Here is a 24,337-nt window from a genome sequence, read left to right on the forward strand (position 1 = left end):
GCTGTCAGCCTCGAACAATGCTTTACTGTACTGGTGTCAGGGATGTTGGGTTAGAGAGAGCTATAAAAAACTCCAAACAATTATGGGAAGGGATAGAAGGTCACTCGTATGTTTTCATGACCCTCCTCTACCATCTCAAACGGTCAGGCGGCCTGCCACTTCGTCACAGATGTTTTTGCCGATATGTTTAAATGCTAATGTAACATGCACCCTAATTATGAGTTTCTTCCATTATGCCGGAAACAATCGCAGATAAGGCTTAAGGAACGTTATGATAATGAGAGGAAATCTTTCAGCCAAACGTATTTACCACCACCAAAACAGGCAGAAAAATACAGAAAACAAACTAGAGCAATATGAAGTGAATTGGTAAGGTTATTAGGCTGTATGCTTGGACAAAAATTTATGAGTTTCACAATTATAGGGAACGAAATGGAACACTTATGTTTATTAATAAGAAAAAATACTTTCATCTCACGTGTTCTCGTAAGGTGGCATTCAGTTCCACATTCTTTGTTCGATGTCGCTTCCCAACACATTTCGGACCGACAGAGCATACAGTTATTTCTGCTCCTTACAGTTAAGTGTACATTTATTGCACATTCTTTTGTTTGTTCATGTATTTGTGAAAGAGAGAGAGTATTGATACAAACAATAATGTATTCCATTAACCCCTTCACGGCTGCCAGCCTTGAACAATGCTTTACTGTACCGGTGTCAGTAACGTTGAGTTAGGGAGAGCCATAAAAACTGCGAACAATTGTGGGAAGGGAACGAAGGTCACTCGTATGTTTACACGACCCTACTCTACCATCCCAAACAGCTAGGCAGTCCTTTCATCCCAGATGTTTTCGCCGATATGTTTAAATGCTAAAGTAACATGCACCCTAACTTTATGTTTAAATGCTAATGAAACATGCCCCCTAATTTTATTAATTCTTTCACGAATCATAGCAAATCACAAGATGGGTTTAGGGAGGAGAGGAAAAAAACAGGTGTACCAGATGAGTCTTTTCACATCTGTAAGAAAAAGAAACTGACTTTATAACTTTGAAAAAATGGTTTCAAGGTCTGCCACGGGAGCACACAAATTTCTGAATTCGAACATTGAGGATTTGAGGGGGGTAAAGTGCTTTGCTGTAAGCAGTAAAAGCATCTTACCAAATCAGTTCATCCTGATAGTCTATTATATTTTTCTGATTATTTCTGGGTTGGTAAATAAACATTTCTTGTTAAATCCGTTTCCCCGCTGTTTTTTGCTGTTCTGGTGTGACGACTCTTGTTTGATTCGTTAACGTAATGGCAGAAGACACTGTTCTAATCTAAGTGTTTAAATCTGGCCAAACCTAGCTTAACTGCACCTAATAATGTAACCTAACCTAATCTTCAGTTGGGAAACGAAATCCACATTTGAGTACGATGAGTTTCGTCCATTGTACTGGAAACAATCGTAGGTACAGCTTTAGAACGTGACGATAATAACAGGGAGGAAATCTTTCAGTAAGAAAACGTGATTTACCGAACTGAATATAGTCTGAAAACCACTGAAACAAGCTGGAGGAATATACATCGAACTGGAAAGGTCTTTCTGGTACTTAAAGTGTAGGTTTACCGGTAAATAAATCAGTCTAACAGTACAGTACTTGTTTTGTTTCCGCCTGATTAATCGTGCTTTCGGACTAATCGGGCACCCCTTAACACCATATAGCCCAGATAATCGGGCTATCTCTGTAATATATTCGTATGACAGTGAGGTCTGTAATGATACAGTTTATCATTTTGACGGTTGTATCCAGTCAGTGGGTAACATTATACAGTTGGAAGCTATAAGCAGATGTTTGTAGTGGTCGGTGGTGTGTGTGTGTGTGTGGGGGGGGGGGTAGCGGGCCGTCACACGTGGTGGGGGCATGGGGAGAGGAAGATGGGCCCTGGTCGACGGCTCTTCCCGGGGTGGACAGTGTGTGTGTGTGTGTGTGTGTGTGCTTCCCACCAATGCTCATAAACACGTCTTTATCATCACCATGAAGTGTGCATTACAATATTGTCCACTAAGCCACATAATAGTGATATTAATAATGCAACAATATGGCAAAAAAGCATTTAATGATCAGTACACAGTAACACCTAATTTACTATATGTTATTCAATCAGATATGCAGTGCAGTAGCACATTATAATACAATAGTTTGAACGTAGTCTTTAACTCTGCAGGTTAAGTCAGGCTAGAACATCAGATCTCTAGTAAAACATTCATTATTGTCACTATACCACATGTTACTGCAGGGCAACTGGAACAGGGCATTAACAAAGGTGGTGGGTGGTCCTACTCGGTGCTGACAGGGTTACTTTATCACTCCCCCAGTTACCCACAACATTCCATGATCATATAAATCCACTGTCTGACCCCAGTGTTTCATATCATTTTAAAATGTGTTCTTAAATGTAACAGCATTCAGTTAGTCTTCCTTATTAAATATTTGCGTAACCAAAACCATTTGTCCACTTTAACATCCTTCCCTCTCTGAGGCAGCTGACGTTTCGGCTGACGATAGTTAATGGGAAAAACCATGGCCACACAGAGATAGAGAAAGTGGTAACAGACACGGGACACAAGTTGAAGAGCAAATAATCATAAGGTTAACCTGACTGCTACGTCTATTACGTTGCTATCAGTAACACCGGCCAGTGTGAACTGTAACTCGTCAAACCTTTTTTGAAAAAATTCTCGCAGAAAACGAATAAACTGAATTATCTGTTGTATGGCATGATAATGTTGATTAGCATAACCTGCAATCGAGACAAGTTTGTTTGGTTACTATGCAGATCATCCATTCGGCCAATTTATTTTTTGGTTACCTTTTCCGAAATACGTCGAGTTATCAACGTTGGGTCTGGTTAGTACTTGGATGGGTGACCGCCTGGGAACACCAGATGCTGTTGGCATCCCTACGTGTCAAGTGGGGTTGGTGGAGGATTATTAGTGCCCCTCCCTGTAAAACAATTAACTCTAAGCCCTTGGCCACCCCGTTTGGGATACATGGCGTCTGGCAATGAATGAATGAATGATAAACGTGTGAATTGCAAATTATACCCTATTGAAGTTATAACTACATAAGGCAAGGTTATATTCCTGATATTGTTATCAGGTGGTGGCGGGTCTCTTGCTGGAGTGAGTGGTGATAAGTGGCTGAGGCAAGGGGTGGAGGGGGTTGGTTGTATGCAGTGCTGGATTAACCATGCTGTGGCTTGGTAGGCAATGCAGACTGTTGGCCAGCAACATATAGATCTCTTTTTTCCGTTATATCCAGTGAACTGTTGGCATGCCCTATAATGGCCTTGTTTGATGGCCTGATGGGTGATGGCACTTATTTGAACTCCCAGAGCATATATTTATTCCGCTCTGGAAGTCTGGATGGCCTGTGACAGGCCGTGGCCTGGTAGGCAGTTGCCCAATTTGCCTATACCTGGTAATCCCGCCCTGGCTGTATGGTGTGTGCGGGGTAAGCACACCACGCGGCTCACTCGATTGTTGGCTGTCCTGCGTATGAAATTGACCTTGATACTTATAATAATGTCAGCTGCAATGAATGGCGTCTAAATACTGACTGACCTTTGGCAATGCCAGCAACCATGTCATGGCCTCGATTTGACCAGCTTAGTTTGTTTAACCACCAGACAACTGTCACTCAGTCCCTGTTCTCCAATAATATACGATATCATGTATTAAGACATCAATAACCAAGATAATACTGATCCTGCATTTTATTTATCAGCAACACTTTGCAATTATCACACATGGGGTATTAGTAGTAACTAATGGTAATGACCTATACAAGAGTTTGTAAAGTAACGGTGATTACGTCGAATAAGGGAAGGAGCACACCAATGACCACTACAAACATATGGCTTCCAACTGTTTAATGTTACCCACTGACTGGATACAACCGACAAAATGATAAATTGTATCATTACAGACCTCAATGTCATAAGAATATATTACCATTTTATATTACCCTGCATTCAGATCGTGGTGTATAAATATCTATACTATGGAGTAAAATACTGTGTAATGCATTTTTATTCGTTATCATAACAAAACTATTATTTCTCAAGACAAATGGATGATGGAAGAGTGGATGAGACAATGCTAGCAGGCCCTTGGATGTGGGGAGGGTGGAGGGTAGACGAATGAATGGGAATGAGGGAGGGGAGGGGGGAGGGGCTGAAACTGGTAGTCCGGCGGTGCCACATATACCAACCTGCTCATGAAGCCGGTTGTTCGATTTCTGCTGGAGACTGTGCTTCCCACAACAATATGTATGTACAGTACTTACTGAGTCTTAATCTGGCTTAAAAAAGGAAAACCTGGGCTTGCACTTGGGGTGCCTGGTACCAATTAGGATGTATCCCATTAGTTCTGTGTATTCATCATTGCGCAATTCCATTATCAACACGCGATGTTCGGTACTTATTATGTACAATAATCATGGATCAGTGTACCTCTCGGTAAGCTAATCTCCTTCCCCAAAACCCAAACACTGTTCCATCCTCTGTCATGATAAGTATTTACCACTTACTTACCACTTTGTGCACTCTAATTAACCCATCTTTTTATCCCCAGTGATGTTCTTAGAGGTTGTATGCATACTACAATTACAAGTATGATAAAGAGGGAGTAAAAAATTTTACAAGAGCCAAATGGGGGACATTTGGGAAAATTTGGGGATTTCACCATACCAATTAGTCATATAACATGGATTTCCATGGCATGACTTGCATGGTAAAATTCCCAGATAAATTAGTTGTGCAAATTGAGAGTGTACTGTATTGTACTGTACAGTACAGTATATTCTTATATCTTTCTATTAATGCAATGAAAGTTTACTCAAATACAGTAATCACTCTAATATCCGGACGCCCAATAACCGAACATCCCCACTAACCGAACCTTATCGTCCTGGGATCAAACATTCCCAAAATGGTCCGAAAATCCAAAAAAATTGGGAAAAAAAATCGATTTTTTGCCGTCCGTAATTTGAACTTGCCGCGCGCGGCACGTGAGAGCATTGTTTTGGTTCGTCATTCCTCCGACGTCCGATAGAGCGCCGCTGCATCCTCCCCACTTCCCGCCTGTCTCTCACCGCGACAAGACCTGCGCTGTTCGCCATGACTTCTGTGTGTTAGTGACTAAGTTCAGTGCAAGACTTCAGGAAGAGTGTAGTGCAAGTGCTTCAGGAAATCGTTCTTACTGTCAGAGTCCGAGAGGAGGCGGTTATTCATCGAGGTGGCCAGGGACTTGCTGTAAGTAGCCAGAATGTTTCATGTTGTACTATTTTCCATACTATATTTACCAGAATGTTTCATATTGTATTTTTTCCCATACTATACTTACCAGAAAGTGTCATACTGTACTTCTTTCCATACTAAACTTACCTCATGCATGTGCAGTAGGAATGTTTTTCAGAGTTCGGTTAGGTTCGGTTAGGTTAGGTTCGGTTAGAGTCCATAAGTACCAGAATGTTTATTAATGTATGAACATACTTCTAAACCCACATTTTATGTTTCTATTGCATTTATTTCAGTCATTTATGTGCCTTATTGGTGTGATTTGGGTGTTAAATAGGTGCTATGCATGTCCGGAGGAAGTTGTATAGGTGTTTCTCTGTGTTAGGGTCCGTAAGGACAAGTCCATAAGCTGGGGCCCAATATCCGGACGAAACCAATATCCGAACCTACCGATGGCTCTATTGATCCGGATATTGGAGGGGTTACTGTATTACAAAGCATCGGTGTAAGTAACAGATGCCATCATGTGATGCCACCAATAAAGCTAGGCAGTGCAGGTGTTCAGCTAAATAAATGTGTCTCATCTCCCAAAAGGAGGATGGGGGAATGCAGAAGGGAAGACTCAACCTGCAGTCCAGCTAGTTCACATCCATATTAGCTTGGGATTGGAGCTAACACTACTGAAAAAAAGGCAAGATACAGATAATGTGCTTGATTTACAGATCCAGCTCTTATTTCATATTTTTATCAATTATAATTAACACACCATGCACTTTACATTTCACACAACGTATCCCACCACGTTACAGGGGTTGGCGACAGCAAGGGCATACAGCCAGAAAACTTTGCCCCGCTACCTAGTGGCAGACTTCTGGGGGGAGGTGTGGCAGGGGTTCCGCGGCATAGATAATGAGTCCAGGGCAAGATGGGGCTCAGGCCTGTGCTAGAGGGTACAGGGCACTGCGGTTCCCAGGCTGCTGCTTCTGCCCAATAGAGAGGGGCCCGAACCTGGGAGTAGTGCCCCAGGAGGCTGCCCTATCAGTGGGTGTATAATGGCAGGACAGTTGAGGTGCCATGGCGCACTTGGAGGGTGGCCTTGCAGCTGTCCTGATGGGGTGCCCCAAGGCCACTACCACAGCTACTGGTAAGCTGGTGGGCTACAGGTCCCAGATCCATTCCCTGGACCTGGGACTGTGCAGTGAGTGGGACCTGTGGTATGTCTTTCTCCCTTTATTAATACTGACTGACAAAATATAAGAAGTTTCAAAGCAAGCCTGAGGACAGAAAATCACCCAGGGGATTGAGGGTGGGTTCATGGAATGTGGGAAGTTTGAGGGGAAGAGCAGGGGACGTCGTTGAGGCATTCAACAGGAGATGGGTGGATGTGGCGTGTTTGCAGGAAGTCCGGTACAGGGGTGGATCAGCCAGAGAGATTGTTGGGAAGGACTGTTACTATAAATTGTTTTGGCAGGGGGGGATAGATGGATTTGGGGGTGTTGGTGTGATGGTTGCAGAGAAATGGGTGGCATGTATTATGAGAGTAAACGACAGGATATAAGTACAGTAGTGAAAATTCTGTTCGGTAGAAAGATAACTGCAATTATATCGGGATATGCTCCAAAGGCAGGATTGGATGAAGCAGAGAAAGATATATTTTGGGATGATTTAATACGTGTAGTAAGTGGTATGCAGGATGATGAGATAGTGGTTTGGGGGGGGGGGGACTTAAATGGTAATGTAGGTGAAGCAGCACAAGGTTATGAAGGAGTACATGGGAGATGTGCGTATGGTATAAGGAATGCGGAAGGGGAAAGGATACTCGAGCTTGGGGAGGCAATCGACATGATTATGTGCAACACATATTTTAGGAAAAGAGAGAGTAGGTTAATTACGAATAAGTCTGGGGAATACAGCAGTCAGATAAGATTATTTTCTGGTTAGGAGGGCTGATAGGAGGTTAGTGAGGGATGTTAAAGTTATAAGAAGTGAGGAATGTGTGCAGCACCACAAACTAATGATTTGTGATATGATGCTTAAAGAACGAGTGATGAAAAAAAGGACTCATGAACCTAAGAGGAAAATATGGAAGCTGGAAAACCAAGTAGTACGGGATGCCTTCTGTAGAGAGATGAGGAGAGTGGTGGCTGAACAGGAAGCTGTAGACAGAGGCATTAATGAACAGTACAGAGCCCTCCAGAACAATCTCAAGTAGTACGGGATACCTTCTGTAGAGAGATGAGGAGAGTGGTGGCTGAACAGGAAGCTGTAGACAGAGGCATTAATGAACAGTACAGAGCCCTCCAGAACAATCTCTTCAGAGTTACTGATGTAAAATGCAGTTGGACAAGAGGACCACCAAGACATAAAGTAACCTGGTAGTGGGATGAGGGTGTAGAAGCTGCAGTTAAGGAGAAAAGAAGGCTTTTCCGGGAATGGAAGAAGGGTGGTAGCAAGGAGGAATACTTGGCTGCCAAGCGTAAGGCTAGAGGAGAGGTATACAGGGCGAAGTCTGAGTCACAGAGACTTTCACTTGATAACCTAAATCATGGGGAAAGGAAAAATATGATATTCAAGGTGGCAAATCAGATGAAGAGGGATAATCAGGATATTATAGGTGAGCAGTGTGTGAAGAATGATGAAGGAAAGGTAGTGGTGAGCAGTGGGATATTAAAGATGCATGGAGACAGCATTATAATCGGTTGTTGAATGAGGAGCTTGACTGGGACAGGGAAGATTTGGAGCCAACAGATCCAGTGTTTGGCCCTTGCCCTTTGATTGATGCTGCTACTGTGAGTGAGGCAACAGGCAGGATGAAGGTGGGGAAGGCAGCAGGTGTGTCTGGGTTGACTGCCGAAGTGTTGAAGGCCTCAGGAGATATAGGGGTGAGGTGAGTCACTGACCTGATAAATAGGATTATTTATGAGTGTGTTGTCCCAGATGACTGGAAGAAGAGTGTAACTGTAAATGTGTATAAAGAGAAGGGTGATGCCCTGAAAGAGGAATTTATAGAGGTATAAAGCTTTTAGATCAGATAATGAAGGTAACGGACAGAGTTTTAGAAGGTATGATTAGAGAAAATGTGAATATTGATGAGATGCAGTTTGGGTTTATGCCAGGCAGGGTGACCACTGATGCCATATTCATTGTTCAACAACTTCAGGAAAAATATATTGGTAAGAAAAGGGATCTGTATTTTGTATTTGTTGATGTGGAAAAGGCCTTGACAGAGTCCCTAGAGAGGTGGTGAAGTGGGCAATGAGAAAGCTTGGCTTGAAGGAGTGGCTGGTTAGGGTGGTTATGGCTATGTATGTGGGTGCTCACACCCAGGTAAGAGTGAATGGAGATTTGAGTGATAAGTTTTCTGTGAACATTGGTGTGCATCAGGGGTCAGTTTTGAGTCCCATGTTGTTTATCATGGTACTTGAAGCCCTCTCACGTGACTTCAGAAATGGACTCCCATGGGAGATGTTGTATGCTGATGATTTGGTGTTGATTGCAGAGAATGAAAAGGAGGCAGAGGAAAGGTTTAGGAAGTGGAGAGATGGTATGGGGCACAAGGGCTTAAGGGTAAATGCAGATAAAACAAAAGTGACGATATCTAGGGTTGAAGGTGGTACTGTCAAAGACGAGGGAGAGTGGCCATGTGCAATTTGCCACAAGGGCGTGGGAAGTAATTCCATCTTGTGCAGTGTTTGTAATTAATGGATGCATAAGAGATGTAGTGGTATCGGAGGTAGACTGCGAGATAATGCTGATTTTATGAGCACAGCGTGTCGGGGAGAGCAGGTGGAGATTGTAAGGTGTAAAAGGATTGAACTTGCTGGTGAATCTTTTGAGTGTGTGGAAGAGTTTTGTTACTTGGGAGACATGTTGTGTGCTGGAGTAGGGTCTGGAATTAGCTCTGCGGCTAGGGTGAGAAGTGGTTGGAAGAAGTTCAGGGAGCTGTTACCTCATCTGACACTGAAAGGACTCTCCCTATGTGCTAAGGGGTCTTTGTATGCAGCATGTGTTAGGAGTGTGATGCTGCATGGTAGTGAGACCTGGGCAGTAAAGGAGGAAGATATTCACAGGCTCAGACGTACAGAAATGATAATGATTAGGTGGATGTGTAGCGCGTCCCTGCATGCAAGGTCTGTGTGGCTGGGTTTACGATGGATGAGTTGAGAGGTAGGATGGGACTGTAGTGTATTGGTGTTGTAATGAGGAGAGGTAGATTGAGACTGTCTGGGCATGCGGACAGGATGGGGGATGATAATTGGGTGATTGGTGAGAAGTGTTAATACTGGGGGTGGGGTTATGAGTGGTAGACTGAGAAAGACATGGGACAAAGTCATTAAGTGTGACCTCAGGGTTAAGGGACTGAACAGGGAGGCTGCAACTGATCGTGCAGCATGGAGAGCCGCCATTAGGTGCCCAAGGCCGACGCATGCAAGCATGTTAGAGCCTTTAAAAACGAAACGAAATGAACCTCCACTCAACTGGTGTTTTCTGTAAGTCTGTGTGATATGATCAGAGGAAATGCTATGATGGCAGCCTGGACTCTCACACAAAGGAAAACATTCCCATGGATTTTATTTGCCCCAGAAACTGGTTATCCAGGCAGCCCTCCACATCCAAGGGGGTTAGGGGACACAGACCCCTGGAAATGTGGAATTTCTGCGAATGTTTGGTGCGCCCTCCCGTAAATGCCTCTACAGCTGCAAATCACCCTCTGTGAGCAAGTGTGCACATACTGTACCTAATAAACCATATCTGGGACCTGAAAGCAGCATAAATTATCACAAACAGTAACAGACCAACCATACAAAAAAGTTTAATAACAAATAAGTTTTGATTGGGTATGGCTGTACAAGGTTAGGGTAAATATGTACCTGGCGACTTCCACAGACGTCACCAGGCACATATTTAAGTAAGAAGTCACTGCATGATAATATTGCAATCCCTACCCTGACGTATGGAAGCAGGGTGTGAACCTTGCTAGAGGGGAACAAGTCATGAGTGACAGCAGTGGAAATGAGTTACCTGAGAGGAGCATGTGGAGTGACATGGAGGGACAGACTGACAAATGAAGAAGTTAAAGAACGTTGTGGGGTTGATGTGGACGTGCCTGAGAAAGTTTGGAGAAATACACTGAAGTAGTTTGGACATGTGGAGAGAATGGAGAATGAAAGACTGACTATGAGGGTGTATGTAGGTGAAGTGGAAGGAGGGAGAGGGAGGGGGAGACAGAGGATGAGGTGAAGGGATGGAGTTGAAAGGTTTATTAGGGAGGGAGGAGTGAGCTGGGGGGAGGGCAGTCAAATGGTGGGTGACAGAGCGACTTGAGGCATTTTGTCTGAGGCCAATCTTTGCGGGATTAGGGCATTGGGCTTTAGATAGATAGATAGATAAACTTCCACAGACTCCCATGACTGAGTGCATCTTGTGCACATCCACGTGACCGTGGGCAAGTTATCAGCTACATATTTATCCCAACTTGCGGGACAACACACACACACACGTGGGACTAAGTTATCACAAATAAATCTCACAATCGGGTGCTAATTCACTCACCTAATAGCACAGCAATGCACCTGTTACCTTTTTACACTCGAGAGCACAATTATTGGGCACAATACTGAAATTACGGGAGGTCTGGTATGGCAGCATAGAGGCAGCGAAGCGACCGTGACAGTGGCAGGACATAGACTGAGGGAGAGATAGAGGAACACGGGAGCGCGGTGGTTTGGTGCAGGCTTGGTTCGGCACATAATGACCGGCGAATGTCCACACGGCTACACTTTGCAGCCACAAACGGAATCTTGGCTCCACAGAGGGGCAATTCGCAAATCTGCGAGACCCGCAAAAGTTGAATCCGCAAATGTGGAGGGCCGCCTGTACTGATATAAACTGCAACCATCACATTCGCTTACATTTGTACTATACAATAAACTAATAAAAACACACAAAACTGATGAGTAATGTACAGTCAAATTAACAAAATGCATTGAGAATAATGTGTTTCCACAGCAAAAATAATTTCCCAGTACCCTTCTGCAATGTTTTACCCAAACCATGCAAGAGCTAAGCATATGTCCATATGCAGATTTTCACGAGCTTGCATGTGGTGACTTGGGAATTTTGATATGACCAATATTTTTTAGTAAATTGCCAAAAATTGTGCATGCATCCCCCCCCCCTCCACTGAAATCCAAGAGAAAGCCTACTATTTGAGTGTTGGCCTTAAACTACATGCCTTCCTCAATGACACTTAAAAGATTGATGTACTTCACACCAAAACTTAATTTTTGGTGAATATTTTTGTCCAAAATTGCCTAATCACCATCCCTTCAGACCAACACTGACAAGTGCGTCATAGTTCATCATCGGTTCCCCTTCAGAGTAACACCATTTTGACTCATTCTGCATCATTGTATGTGAGGGGGTTAAAGACCTATATAATGCTCAGTCTTTTATACCAGATATAATTAAAGACCTACATAATGCTCAGACGACCCACATAATGCTCAGTCTTTTTTTACCAATTATAATTAATGACCTGCATAATGCTCAGTCTTTTTTACCAAATATAATTGAAGACTTACAAAATGCTCGGTCTTTTTCAGGTCCTTCTTCCTCACGAAATATAAAAAGCCTACTCTAACTTTATTTAAAGAGGTCAGTGTAAATGGGCTCAGTATGGATGGAAGGAAGCCAAGTTAGCACTCTAGCCAAGCATACAACAAGTTGTCTATGCAATTCATGCAGTCAGTACTCTGATCCAAAACAATTTTATATTTCAAGTATCTTATTAAAACCTGAGTGCTAGGTAACTTGCCATAACATGATCCCTGAAGACTGTGAAGAGGATATGTTTCATGTCCCGAGCATCAATGTTCTGGTCTAGGTTGGTCACTTGCAGCTCCACTGGGGCCTGTCCAACACTGCCCATGCCTGCCTCCTGTAAATACTTTATATTATGAAGTAACTTTAACATTATGAACAAGTAATTACTTCATTAAGTTTAGTTTCATTTAAAGAGTTTCCAACATGTTTGAATTAATCAGCCTTGCCTAATGGCAGTTCTACACATTGCTTCATCTCTAGCAGCCTCTCTGTCCTGTACCCTATCCCGAACACCATATTCTATGACCTCGTCCCAAGTTCGTTTTTTGTCTGCCTATTGCAATGCTACTGTCAATGTTCACACCTCTTGCCTTCTGTCATCTTCCATCCCCAAACCACGTCAATCTAGCCTTCCTCATCACAACACTAATACATTCAATTTCATCTTTCCTCTCATCTCTTCAATCACAGCCCTAACAACCCCCCCCCCCAAGGCCTCTCATTCAAGGATGAACTAAGCATCCATCTGCTCATTATCATTTCTGAACACTTCAGTCTAGGAAAATCCACTTACTTTTCTGCCTGGGTCTCATTGCCATACAGCTTTACACTTATAGCACACGCTGCATACAAGGACTCCTTACCACAGAGGGAGAGCCCTCTCAGTGTCAGGAGAAGCAACAGTTCCCTGAACTTTCTCCAAATACTCCTTACTCTAACTACAGGGCTAGCACCAGCCCAACCATCAGCACACATTAGGTGTGCTAAGCCGACTCTGTACCCTCTTTATCCCTGCACAGTTGTTGACTTTATACACAGGTTTTATTCACCCCTGTGTAGAGTACAACTCTCATGTGTGGGGAGGCTCCCCACATAAAGCTCTTCTCAATAGGGTGGAGTCAAAGGCTTTTCATCTCATCAACTCTCCTCCTCTTACTGGCTCCCTTCAACCTCTGTCTCTTTGCCGCACTGTTGCATCTTTATCTCCTTTCTATCACTACTTCAATGGTCACTGCTCCTCTAAACTGACTACTTGCATCCCTCCACCTCTATGATGGGTGCATAACTCCCAGCTAGCAACAAACTCTCAACCCTTTTCTGTCCAACTCTCTAATGCAAGAATTAACTGTTATTCCCAGTCCTTCATTTATGCAACAAGTCAACTCTGGAACTGTCTCCCTTTGTCTGTATTTCCTACTTCTTATGATTTCCAGTCTTTCAAAAGCAGTGTGTCCAGGCATCTGGAAATGAACGGATCTTGAATTTGGCTCTCTTTTGTATTGTTTTTGTTTTTTCTTGGAAGGAATGATTTGTGGGCCCCTGGCCTTTGGTTCCTTCTTTCTTGCATAAAAAAAAAAAAATACCATGGCCCCCATATATCAAAATTCCTCCAAACAAGAATGACTCCAGCCACATCAATCTTTTCTTGCCTTTCAATATCTACATGCTCTCCCCCGCACACCACACATGAAATCAACATTATTTTGCAGTCTACCTCTTATACCACTACATCCCTTGTGCACCGACTTTCCAACACCCTCATGGCAAAGTACACAAAAACCATACGCCATCTGCTTTGACACTACTGCCATCCGCTCTCGACATCAACACTTTTGTTTTATTTATGTTTAATTTCAAACCCTTGTACCCCATTCCTTCCCTCCACTTTCTGAATCTTTCCTCAGCCTCCCTTTCATTCTCTGCAATCAACACCAAGTCATCAGCAAACCAAATATCCCATGCACGTCCAGTTCTGTTGTCATATGAGAGGGCTTCATGCACCATGATAAACAATAAGGGGCACAACACTGACCCCTCCACTAACAGTCATGGAAAACTCATCAGTCAAATATCCATTCTCCCTTAACAGGTTGGAAGCACACTTAAATACTGCCATAATCGCTTTAACCAGTCACTCATCAACTCTTTCTCACTGCCCACTTCACCACTCCCTTACAAACTCTGTATATGGCCTTCTCCAAATCTGCAAAAAACAAACAGCTCACTCTTCTTTCCTATATACAGTATAGGCATTACCCGATATCCAATGGGTAAGTGTGCATATGAATGTCATAGGATATTGATTTTGCTGGATTTTGAAGCAATTTTTCCCATAAGTTTCCTAATAAATAGTGAAGGCGTGTGCCACCCCCAACCTAATACTCAACAATATGTTAATATACTGTATAAACTCAAATGGAGAGTGAAAGAAGGTATTAAGAATATATGGAGTGGAGGGGAAATTGTTGAGTGCTGTGAAGAGTAGGTGCGAGGGAGCTGAGGCTACGGGGCGAGTGGATGGTGTGCTGAGTGAGTTCTTTGATCTCAGTGTGGGACAAACAGGGTTATGTGATGTCTCCATGGCTGTTTAATATATACATGGATGGGGTTGTAAAGGAGGTGCAAGGTAGGGCAGTGGATGTGGGGCTGGCCCTAATGAATGAGGGTGAGATTTGGAAGCTTCCGGTGTTGCTGTTTGCTGATGATACAGTATTGTTGAATGAAGATGAATGGGAGTTGCAAGGTTTGGTGAATGAATTTGGGACAGTGTGTAGGAGGAGGAATCTGAAAGTTAATGTAAACAATAGTAAAGTTATGGTGTTTGAGAGGAATGAAGTCACAGAGTGTGCAGTGAGGTTGGATGGTGAGGATATGGAGAATGTGAGTGCATTCAAGTACTTGGGTAGTGTGATGAGTAAGGATGGAACTTTGGGGGATGAAGTGTGTGAAAGGGTACAACAGGGAAGGAAGGTTGTTGGTACACTGAAAGCAGTGACGAGAAATAGGGAGGTGAGTATGGAAGTTAATAAGTCACTGCATGATAGTATTGTGATCCCTACCCTGACGTATGGAAGCGAGGCGTTGACCTTGCAAGAGGGGAACAAATCAAGAGTGAGAGCAGTGGAAATGAGTTACTTGAGAGGAGCACGTGGAGTGACGTGGAGGGACAGGTTGACGAATGAAGAAGTGAAGGAACGTTGTGGGGTAGATGTGGATGTGGTTGAGAAGATTAGGAGAAATACACTGAGGTGGTTTGGACATGTGGAGAGAATGGAGAATGAAAGACTGACTAAGAGGATGTATGTAGGTGAGGTGGAGGGAGGGAGAGGGAGGGGTAGACCGAGGATGAGGTGGAGGGATGGAGTTGAGAGGTATATGAGGGAGGGGGGGGGTGAATTGGAGGGAGGGTAGTCAAATGGTGGGTGACAGAGCGACTTGGAGGCATTTTGTCTGCGGCCACCCTTTGCGGGATTAGGGCTTCGGGCTGTAGATAGTAGACAGATAAACTGAAACTGGTAATGTTTATACCAGGCAGAACAAGTGTCTAAAGGATCTGTTTACTGTAATCAAAAAGTCCAGTAATCCCTCAATTATCCAGACATAACTGAACCAAGGGCATGTCCAGGTAGTGGAAACATCTGGATAATGAACATTGTTTCTCTATCATACCCAGACCCTACTTATACGCACCTCCAACCTATACCTAACCTATTTGCAGAGTACCTATGATTAATTTGGCAGTGTTTTCAGATCATTCTGGAATATTTAGACATCAAAATACACATAGGCATACCAAAAGTAATGGTAAACACCAAGAAAACCATGCAGGAAAACCACTGAAAACCAAAAAGCATCCTACCTATAAACCACTGTATGTACAGTACCCTTCCTTATTTTGGTGGTGTTTTCCAGATCATTCTGGCAAATTTTATCAAAACATACATAGGATTATCCAAAATAATTTTCAACACAAAGAAAACCATGCAGAAAAAGCGCTGAAAACCAAAAAACTATCTATCTATCTATCTATAGCCCGACACCCTAATCCTGTAAATGGCAGCCGCAGACAAAACACCTCCAAGTCGCTCTGTCACCCACCATTTGACTGCCCTCCTCCCAAGTCACTCTCCCCTCCCTCATATACCTCTCAACTCCCTCCTGCCACCTCATCCTTGGTCTCCCCCTCCCTCACCTACATACACCCTCTTAGTCAGTCTTTCATTCTCCATTCTCTCCACATGTCCAAACCACCTCAGTGTATTTCTCCTAATTTTTTCAATCACATCCACATTCACCCTACAACGTTTTTTCACTTCTTCATTCGTCAGTCCGTCCCTCCATGTCACTCCACATGCTCCTCTCAGGTAACTCATTCCACTGCTCTCACTCTTGACTTGTTCCTCTACAGCAAGTTCCAGGCCCCGCTTCCATACGTCAGGGTAGGGATCACAATACTATCATAGTGAGTTCTTAAATTCCATACACACCTTCCTGTTTCTCATCACTGCTTTCAGTGAACCAAAAAACACCCTACCTAAACACTACTGTACATACAGTACCCCTCCTTATTTTGGCACTGTTTTCCAGTCATTCTGGCATATTTTGACATCAAAACATACATAGGATTATCCAAATTAATTTTCAACACCAAGAAAAAATGCAAAAACACTGAAAACCAAAAAACACCCTACATAAACACCACAGTATGTACAATATCCCTCCTTATTTTGGCAATGTTTTCCAGTCATTCTGGCATATTTTGACATCAAAACATACACAGGATTATTCAAAATAATTTTCAACACTAAGAAAACCATGCAAACAAAACACTGAAAACCAAAAAACACCCTACCTTAACAAGATTGTATGTACAGTACCCCTCCTATTTTTGGCACTGTTTTTGGATCTTTCTGCCATATTGTGACCTCAAAACACAAAAAGGAATATCCTAAATAAATTTTAGCATCAAGGAAACTATGAAAGAAATCTAAAGTTACCTGCTGAAAACATTCAGTTGGGGTACTTACCACCCAGTGCATCGCCGCCAGGCTTCGTAACCCACCATCTCCAGCAGGAGTTGGGTTGTCCCGTGTGGTCTAGTGCCAAACAGTAGCGCCTAACAAAGGTCAAGAAACTCCACCTTGTCATCCTCAACCTGTTGGAGCTGGGCAATGATCGGTGATGTTCAGTGCAGTGATGGTGGCCTACTCACCTCGGAAGACGCCAAAGATAGCCACAAATTTACATCCAACGAAGACTCATGGTTGTCGACGTGCTCGGTTGCGCGTCTGAAAGTGTAGGCAGGAAATGAGCTGGTGGTGGTGGTGATGATGGTGGTGAGAATGGGCTGGCACTTGTGGGAGTAGCAGGCTTGAAGAATGAGCCGATCCTGGTCTGACAATAGGACCAACGATTCTGCTGGAGGATGACAGCGTCCCGGACTCCCAGCACCTTCAACGCCAGGCGGAGCTGCACCAACTCCCTATCACAGTGTGGGTGGTCAGCATACTCCAGCACCCCCTCCAGGTAACCATGGAGGGTCAGCATACTCCAGCACCCCCTCCAGGTAACCATGGAGGGTCAGCATACTCCAGCACCCCCTCCAGGTAACCATGGAGGACACTGAGACGAGGGACTGAAGGAGTTGAGGAGGGCTGAGAGTCATGGTCCTCATCCTCGTCCTTGTCAGTCCCACTGTCTTCTTCCAAGCCCGCAGAGGCGGCAGAGGTGATCTCATCAGACATGGTCTGGTAACCAGGATTCCTGCAGTCGTCATCCAGCCGCTTCTGCACCTCATCGACATCCATCTGCTGTCCTGCTGTTCTAAGGCAACTGTGGATATCATCCACGTCAAAACTCTCGAAATCGTGCTCAGCATCAATTCCGTGCAGGAATACGAGACCAACTGCTTTCGAGGGTTTTGACGGAGATTTCCTTCCACACATTCGCCCACTTGAACACTGCAGACTTCAGGTCGAAACACCAAAGATTAAACAAGGTCTGCTCCCCATGTGGGTCCTTGACAGCGTCCTCGTCCTCCAGCACCACCATCACCTCGTTCAGGAACCTCAGTTGGTACAGTCTCTTTACAGCCTTGATAACACCCTGGTCAATTGGTTGAATCAGAGCAGTCATATTAGGTGGCAGAAACATGCACCTATTTCATCCACCAAAAGCAACCAAATCCTTCTCAGGAACAGGAGTGCCTTCACCTGGTCCTGAGAGATTCCAAGAACCTCCGTTTGATAACGGATAACCTCCGTGACGAAATGTCTGTGGAGCCAAACTCTGAAAGATCTCGGTGGTAAACCAGATCTTCACAGAATGATACCACACAACAGGCAGGCTATCCATCAACCCACGGAGACAACGTGGTTGTTTTGCATGCCCAAGAACAACAGGTTTGAGGTGGTGTGCTCCGTTAACACTGGCACAGCACAAAACGAAGAAAAGTTGTTTGGACAACTTCTGACCAGGCACAGACTTCTCCCTTTCCTCAGCCAGGATGTTGGTGGGCAAGGAGAGGTAGAACAGACCAGATTCATCAGCGTTATGGACTTGACCAAGGGCAAGGCCCTCATCCTTGATTAGGCGCTGCACCTTCTGGCGAAACAGGTCTACTTCCTCCGCTGCCACGTCCAAGGCCTCGCCGTGTGCTTTACGGCAAGTAAGTCCATGGCAAAGCTTGAAGTGAAAGAGCCATCCCTCGAATACCTTGAAGTCCTGGACGTTGTGCACACGTGCAAACTTCTCAGCAGCAGCCTTCCCCTCGGTCCCATGAACTAGCACCCCAGCACCACGTTACTGACGAAATTACATCAATGTTGACTGGTCAATAATGGCGTACCAGACCTGGGCCATAACCTTACTGTCACCACAACATGTGCTTTCAGCCAAGTCCTGTTCATACTACGTAAGCTTGTTGTTTGACTTCTCGATATCAAACAATGTTGAACGGGCTAGGTCATATTTGCAAAAGAATATGTCCTGTGGTCAAGCTCGAATCAACCCTGCCCAGCATCTCACGTTTCTTCTCCGGACTCGGAACCTTCCTCTTTTGCTTCTCAGGTGGTGGCTGGGCCATCACCACACACACGAGAATACAGCAGTGCAGGGCCACAACCTGAAGAAGGTAAAGAACCACCACAAACGCAACTGCAATCATTGCAAGCACTACCACTCATGAGGGGCAGAAAGGCAGGAACTAAGGAGCAGGCTTCTCATCACCAGCAAGCAGTATAGCGTTGCCATATCGCACCCAACAGTTGCTTTCGAGCACAGAGGACGCAACAAGCAGCAAACTGACACCTGCATATATGGTTCAGTTCTATTTGCCCAAGCAAGGGTTGGTACGCGAGGGCAACAGCGGATGACCAATAGATCATCACCTCAGGCAGTGTATGACTAATACAGCCTGCCAGGCGACTCTGACCATCTGGTAGGGAAGTGGACAGGAGCGCATGGTGGTGGTGGTGGTGGTGGTAGGGGGGGGGGTCTGCACTAATCCTGGAGGCCAGGGGACTCCCGTCAGGCAAAAAGTGGAGGTGGTGTGTGTATGGCTGGCAGGGGGAAAAGGATGGAGGGAAAGGGTTGGAGGGATAGGGTTGGAGGGATAGGGGAGGAGGGATAGGGGAGGAGGGAGGGGGAGGAGGGAGAGGGGACAAGGGTTGCTATGCACACACACCGCTGCAGGGGGTATGTTGGGGTATGGTTGGTTGGGAGGGGACAATGTGGAGATGATGCAGTGGGACAGAGGGAGGTAAATTGATGGTGGTGGTGGGGGGTTCCTTGTCCCCCACCTTAGGGGGCCAATCACACCATACCATCCCAGACACTCTAGCTCTCATTGGTCTGATCCCATATACATCACTAAAGAGGCAGAGTTACCCTGCCCCAGTTTCCTGTGTGTCTTTAGCAATCGTGCGGGATAGGCTGGCACGTCGAATTACACAAAAGCATGATCGTGCGGCATCGGTCTTGAGGGGTTAAGGCCATTACTGAGAAGGGGGCATACTCTCCAAAGCAGGTGTCACATGTTGATGAGACCAGTCAATTTTGGAAGCAGATCTCAAGGAAGATGTACATTAGCCCAGAAGAATGGTGTGTGCCTGGCTTCAAGGAAAGGACTGTCTCACCCTCCTCTTCATTGCCAACGCAGAGGGGGACCTGAAGCTCAAGCTGCTTCCTGTGTATCACTGGGAGAACCCCCAAGCATTGGCAGGATTCATGAAGGAAAACCTTGGGGTTATTTGGAGAAGTAACCCCAGGGCCTGGCTGACAACCGTACTCTGCAGATCATGCATGGCAGGGTACCTGTCCCCCCGCCTACACAACTATGCTAGCAGTAATAACCATCCTAATTGTTTCCTCCTGTTAACAGACAACGCCCCAAGCCACCCTGAGGGCATGGAGGACTGGGTTAATAACGTCAAAGCAGTGCACCTGCCTCTAACACAAGATCATTGCTGCAACCTATGAACTAGGGTGTCATTGCAACATTCAAGGCCTTATCCGCCACACGATGCAGCAGATGGTGAGAGTGAGTGACTCTGGGGCGATCGATCTGGTGTGGCACTTTTGGAAGAAATATATCACAAAGAACATCACTGACAATATCAAAGAGGTGTGGAAAGAAGTGCAGCCAGGCACATTAAACCCAAGGTGTGGCCAGAGTGTACTTACTCCTTCACAGGGTTCCCGGCAGTTGAAAACATTCATCAAGACATCCTCGACCTCTCGTACGAGGCTGGCTCTGAGAAGGTGGACAAGGAGGATGTGCAAGATGTCCTGGACAGCCACACAAAGCAGCTGTCCACAGAGGAGCTCACAGAATTCAGGGAATGAGTGGTGGAGGCACAGGAGGGTGGCAAGGATGGCAGGAAGGACAGGAACCTTCACGTTGTGGACACTAAACACTTTGAAGGAGTTCCTGCAATTACTGCCAAGGATATTGGGATATTGCATTCATCAAAGACAAGAACTGAAATGCGCTGAAAAGTAACATATCAGTGCACAGAACTGAACACCCGAGGGTGTACAGAAAGCTGCTTGCAGCTAAGAAAAAGGCAGCATGCCAGACCACCATCACCTCCTCCTCCTCCCCTGCCAGGTACACAGAGGAAGAGCTAATGCCATCAACGTGTGATCTGCAAATGCAAGGTCCTGCATCACCTGCCTCCGTCATGTCTGTCTCGTCTTCACTGTCGCCTGACACAGCCATGTGCCACTCCCCCACACTCTCCCTCACACGCATCACCACCGTTTCCCTCACCCACACAGCCATGCTCTCCCTCACCTGTACTGCTATGCTCTCCCTCACCCACGCCACTCCCCTCTCCCTCAATCTCATCACCCCATTTTTCCTTGGCCTCACCGCCCCACTCTCCCTCGGCCTCACTGTCCACCTCTTCCTCAGCCTCACCACCCCACTCTTCCCATCTCTCTTCACCTCCTCCTGAGGACATGGAGTGATTGTACAGGCACTTCAGTTGTCCCCCAGCCTCAAAGGGGACTCTTGGTGATTACTCAGACTGGGCTACTGTATGACAAACTTCAGTTGGGTGACAGAAGATTTTGGGGGCATTTTAAGTTTTGTGGTCTAGGTCATCCTAACCCCAATGAACTCAAGTTGTATCGACCTTGCTATGTGATAAATCGTTACTCGACAGGTTTTCACCAAACACAACCTTATCGCATATCAAGACCTGACTGTAATGAGTACTTTTTTGTTAATTTTCAAATGTATCAGGGTCACAGTACTTGAAAACAATGCATATTCAAAGTAAAAGTAATGACAGAATTGTGTACTTTTTATGAAGTACATACCTACAGGTTATTTGAGTGCAGTGCTCAAGTAAATTTACTCCATTACATTATAACCCTGCATGCAAATGTAACTGAACATTAAGAAGGGCAGCAAAAAATTATGCTAAATAAAATGGGTTTGTTACAAACAGTAGTGGACACGCGAGTGGCTAAAGGCAACTTACAGAATTAGGCTGCTCTCCAAGGGCCAGTTCACGAAGTCCATACATAACCTGGGGTGGGAAGTCTATGGCTGCAGGGCTCCACACATTTTTGGACCCACTAAACCCACTCCACATCTGAGGTGATGGACTTCTCACTCTTGGACTATAAGAAAATGAGAATATAACAAATACATGTTTATAAAAATATTTTAAAGCTACAGGATCTGTGAATATTAATCTCTTAAAAAATCTATCAATGACTACAAGGAAAGTTATTGAAAAACAAAAATAAATAAATAAAACACAGTACATCCTCTCTATACTGACTCAACTGGGGGGAAGCCTGATCTGATAACGTCAACAATCCATTAGGCCTGATGTTCCCCCGGAAGTGGGAGTTCAAGCACATAATAGAAAATAAATGAGTAACATAGCATAATCTAGTTCTAACAATGAAAACTATGCCCATTTTACACTAACTTGACCCATTATTTCACAATCTTATCATAGCACTTCTTCATGGATTGTCCAAGCAGGTGGGAAAAACCGACTTCAGTATTGAAAACTGCATTCCAAGTCACCCCACACATGGCAAGCGATCCAGTAGGCCTGCATCATCCACCCCATGTAATGGATAATATAGGTTAAATGCAAAAAAAGTGTTCAGTGGGCCAAGAGTTGTCTGGTAGGTCAGTGAAGTCTTCTCCATTTAGTGGATGGTATCTGGTATGTATGGTGGTTTGTCCTGGTGCATTCAGTGTTCGTTAAATCCAATATTTGGTCTAGCAGGGAAAAGTAAAACAAAAGTTTACAGTACAGGCGCCCCAACAAGTGACAGCAGAGTATCCAGAAGATTTCGGTCAGCAATAATTCACATGCTCTTCCTTATACAGTACAATCCCAACTAACCAGGAAGCTTGGTGAAATTACCTTCCCAGTTACCGATTATTCCTCTATATCTAATATTTCGCCATTCAAAAAACTGACTGCTTTGCCTAAGACACATTCTATTATAAGTATTCCCAGGCCTGCCGCTGACTATCTGGGAGGAGGTGTAGCACTCACCTACTCCTCTGCATTCGCAAATGTTTTTTTCATAGACTCTGACCTAACTCCATCTTCATTTGAATTTATGGAAGTGGGGTTGGTGGAGGATTAGTGCCCTTCCCCGTAAAACAATTAACTCTGAGCCCTTGGCCACCCCGTTGGGGATACATGGCGTCTGGCAATGAATGAATGAATGAATGAATTGATAAATTTCCATCAGAAAACCAATTGAATTGCAATTGTTTATTGACCAGGTCATCTGGGCACATAACGAGGTTTTATGGAGGAGTTTGGGCAGTTTCTTGAAGTGTTTTCCCTTAACCTGCCGTGTCCCGACCTATTTTTCACCATCCCGGCAGATTTTTGAAAAATTAGGTTTTGGCTACAAACCTCCGCTTTTTATGAGAACTATTGGAAAATGCCCCTCATAGTGCTCACCTGAGCTTAGAAGTGGTCTAAACAGGTGACCCTCTACTCACCTAGGCTTAGAAGTGGTTTAAACAGGTGACCCTCTAAACACCTAGTACTGTGTTTTCTGGAGCCATGCTGCGTGTGTCGCATTTTCTATGGTAGCAGTAACTGTTGCAAACCACTCAGAATAGGTAGATATTTGTTCATTTGGTATGAATTAATATGTAGAACAAGAATATACACAATAATATAGGCGATATAAACATTCACTCACTGAACACATCAACATACCGCACCTTCCTTGGTGACGTTACCTCCTCATCACTTCTGTTGGTTTCTTCCTCAAGCGCCACGAAATCTTTGTCCTCCACCTCATCATCGACTGGGGAATCACTCTCGCCTTGAATTTCATACCGTGGTGCGACATGTATTTACTGGCCAGGTCACTAGTAACAGGTGAGTTGCCGAGACAATGGCGTGCAGGGTGGGGGGAGGGTGTCGTGGGGTAATGCAGTGTCCCTGACGCCAGGTGTCCCGCGCATACGTACCAAAAATCATACCCGAAATTTGAAAAATGTGCAAATGATGGACCTCGCAACTGCAAAACGTATGGGTACATCAACAGGAGTCACCGTGACAAAACGTTGTGACGTACCCATGCATCAATGGGATGCCTCAGGTCAAATCTGGAGGACTTCTTGTTTGCAGTAATTTCAATTACAGTAAAACCTCAATATAACGGACTTCAATAGTTCAGAATTCGCATTCATCAGAAGTGAGGAGCTACCGGACTAAATTCTTACATATTGGAAAAAAATCCAATAAAGCCACAAGCAGTCCAGACTACCTGACCACTCCAGCTATGTTCACCAAAATAAGGTAAATAAAAGACATGTTTCTCAGTGTACAGTACAGTATTATTACCTTTATTATACCATTTCATTGTTGTAGTGAATGTGTAATACAGTACAGTACTGCAATGGTAGTGAAAAATCATTGGTGTGATCCAGGTTACGTCT

At 44.6% G+C, this 24,337-nt stretch overlaps 1 protein-coding gene across 1 annotated transcript in view; it reads right to left on the reverse strand.

Annotated features, from left to right (window-relative positions):
* The window catches only part of Marf1 (meiosis regulator and mRNA stability factor 1-like protein), a 514,957-nt gene that overhangs the window by 241,868 nt on the left and 248,752 nt on the right, over positions 1-24,337 (reverse strand). The window contains exons 10-11 of the mRNA XM_080267004.1: positions 21,882-22,023; positions 12,104-12,226 (exon numbers count right to left, since the gene is read on the reverse strand). Of these exons, the coding sequence (XP_080123130.1) occupies positions 12,104-12,226; positions 21,882-22,023 (265 nt within the window). The remainder of the gene's footprint in view (positions 1-12,103; positions 12,227-21,881; positions 22,024-24,337) is intronic.

This window comes from Coenobita brevimanus, chromosome 23 (genome assembly GCF_032717465.1).
Source record: "Coenobita brevimanus isolate Jiangsu-jjx chromosome 23, ASM3271746v2, whole genome shotgun sequence".
Lineage (NCBI taxonomy): Eukaryota > Metazoa > Arthropoda > Malacostraca > Decapoda > Coenobitidae > Coenobita > Coenobita brevimanus.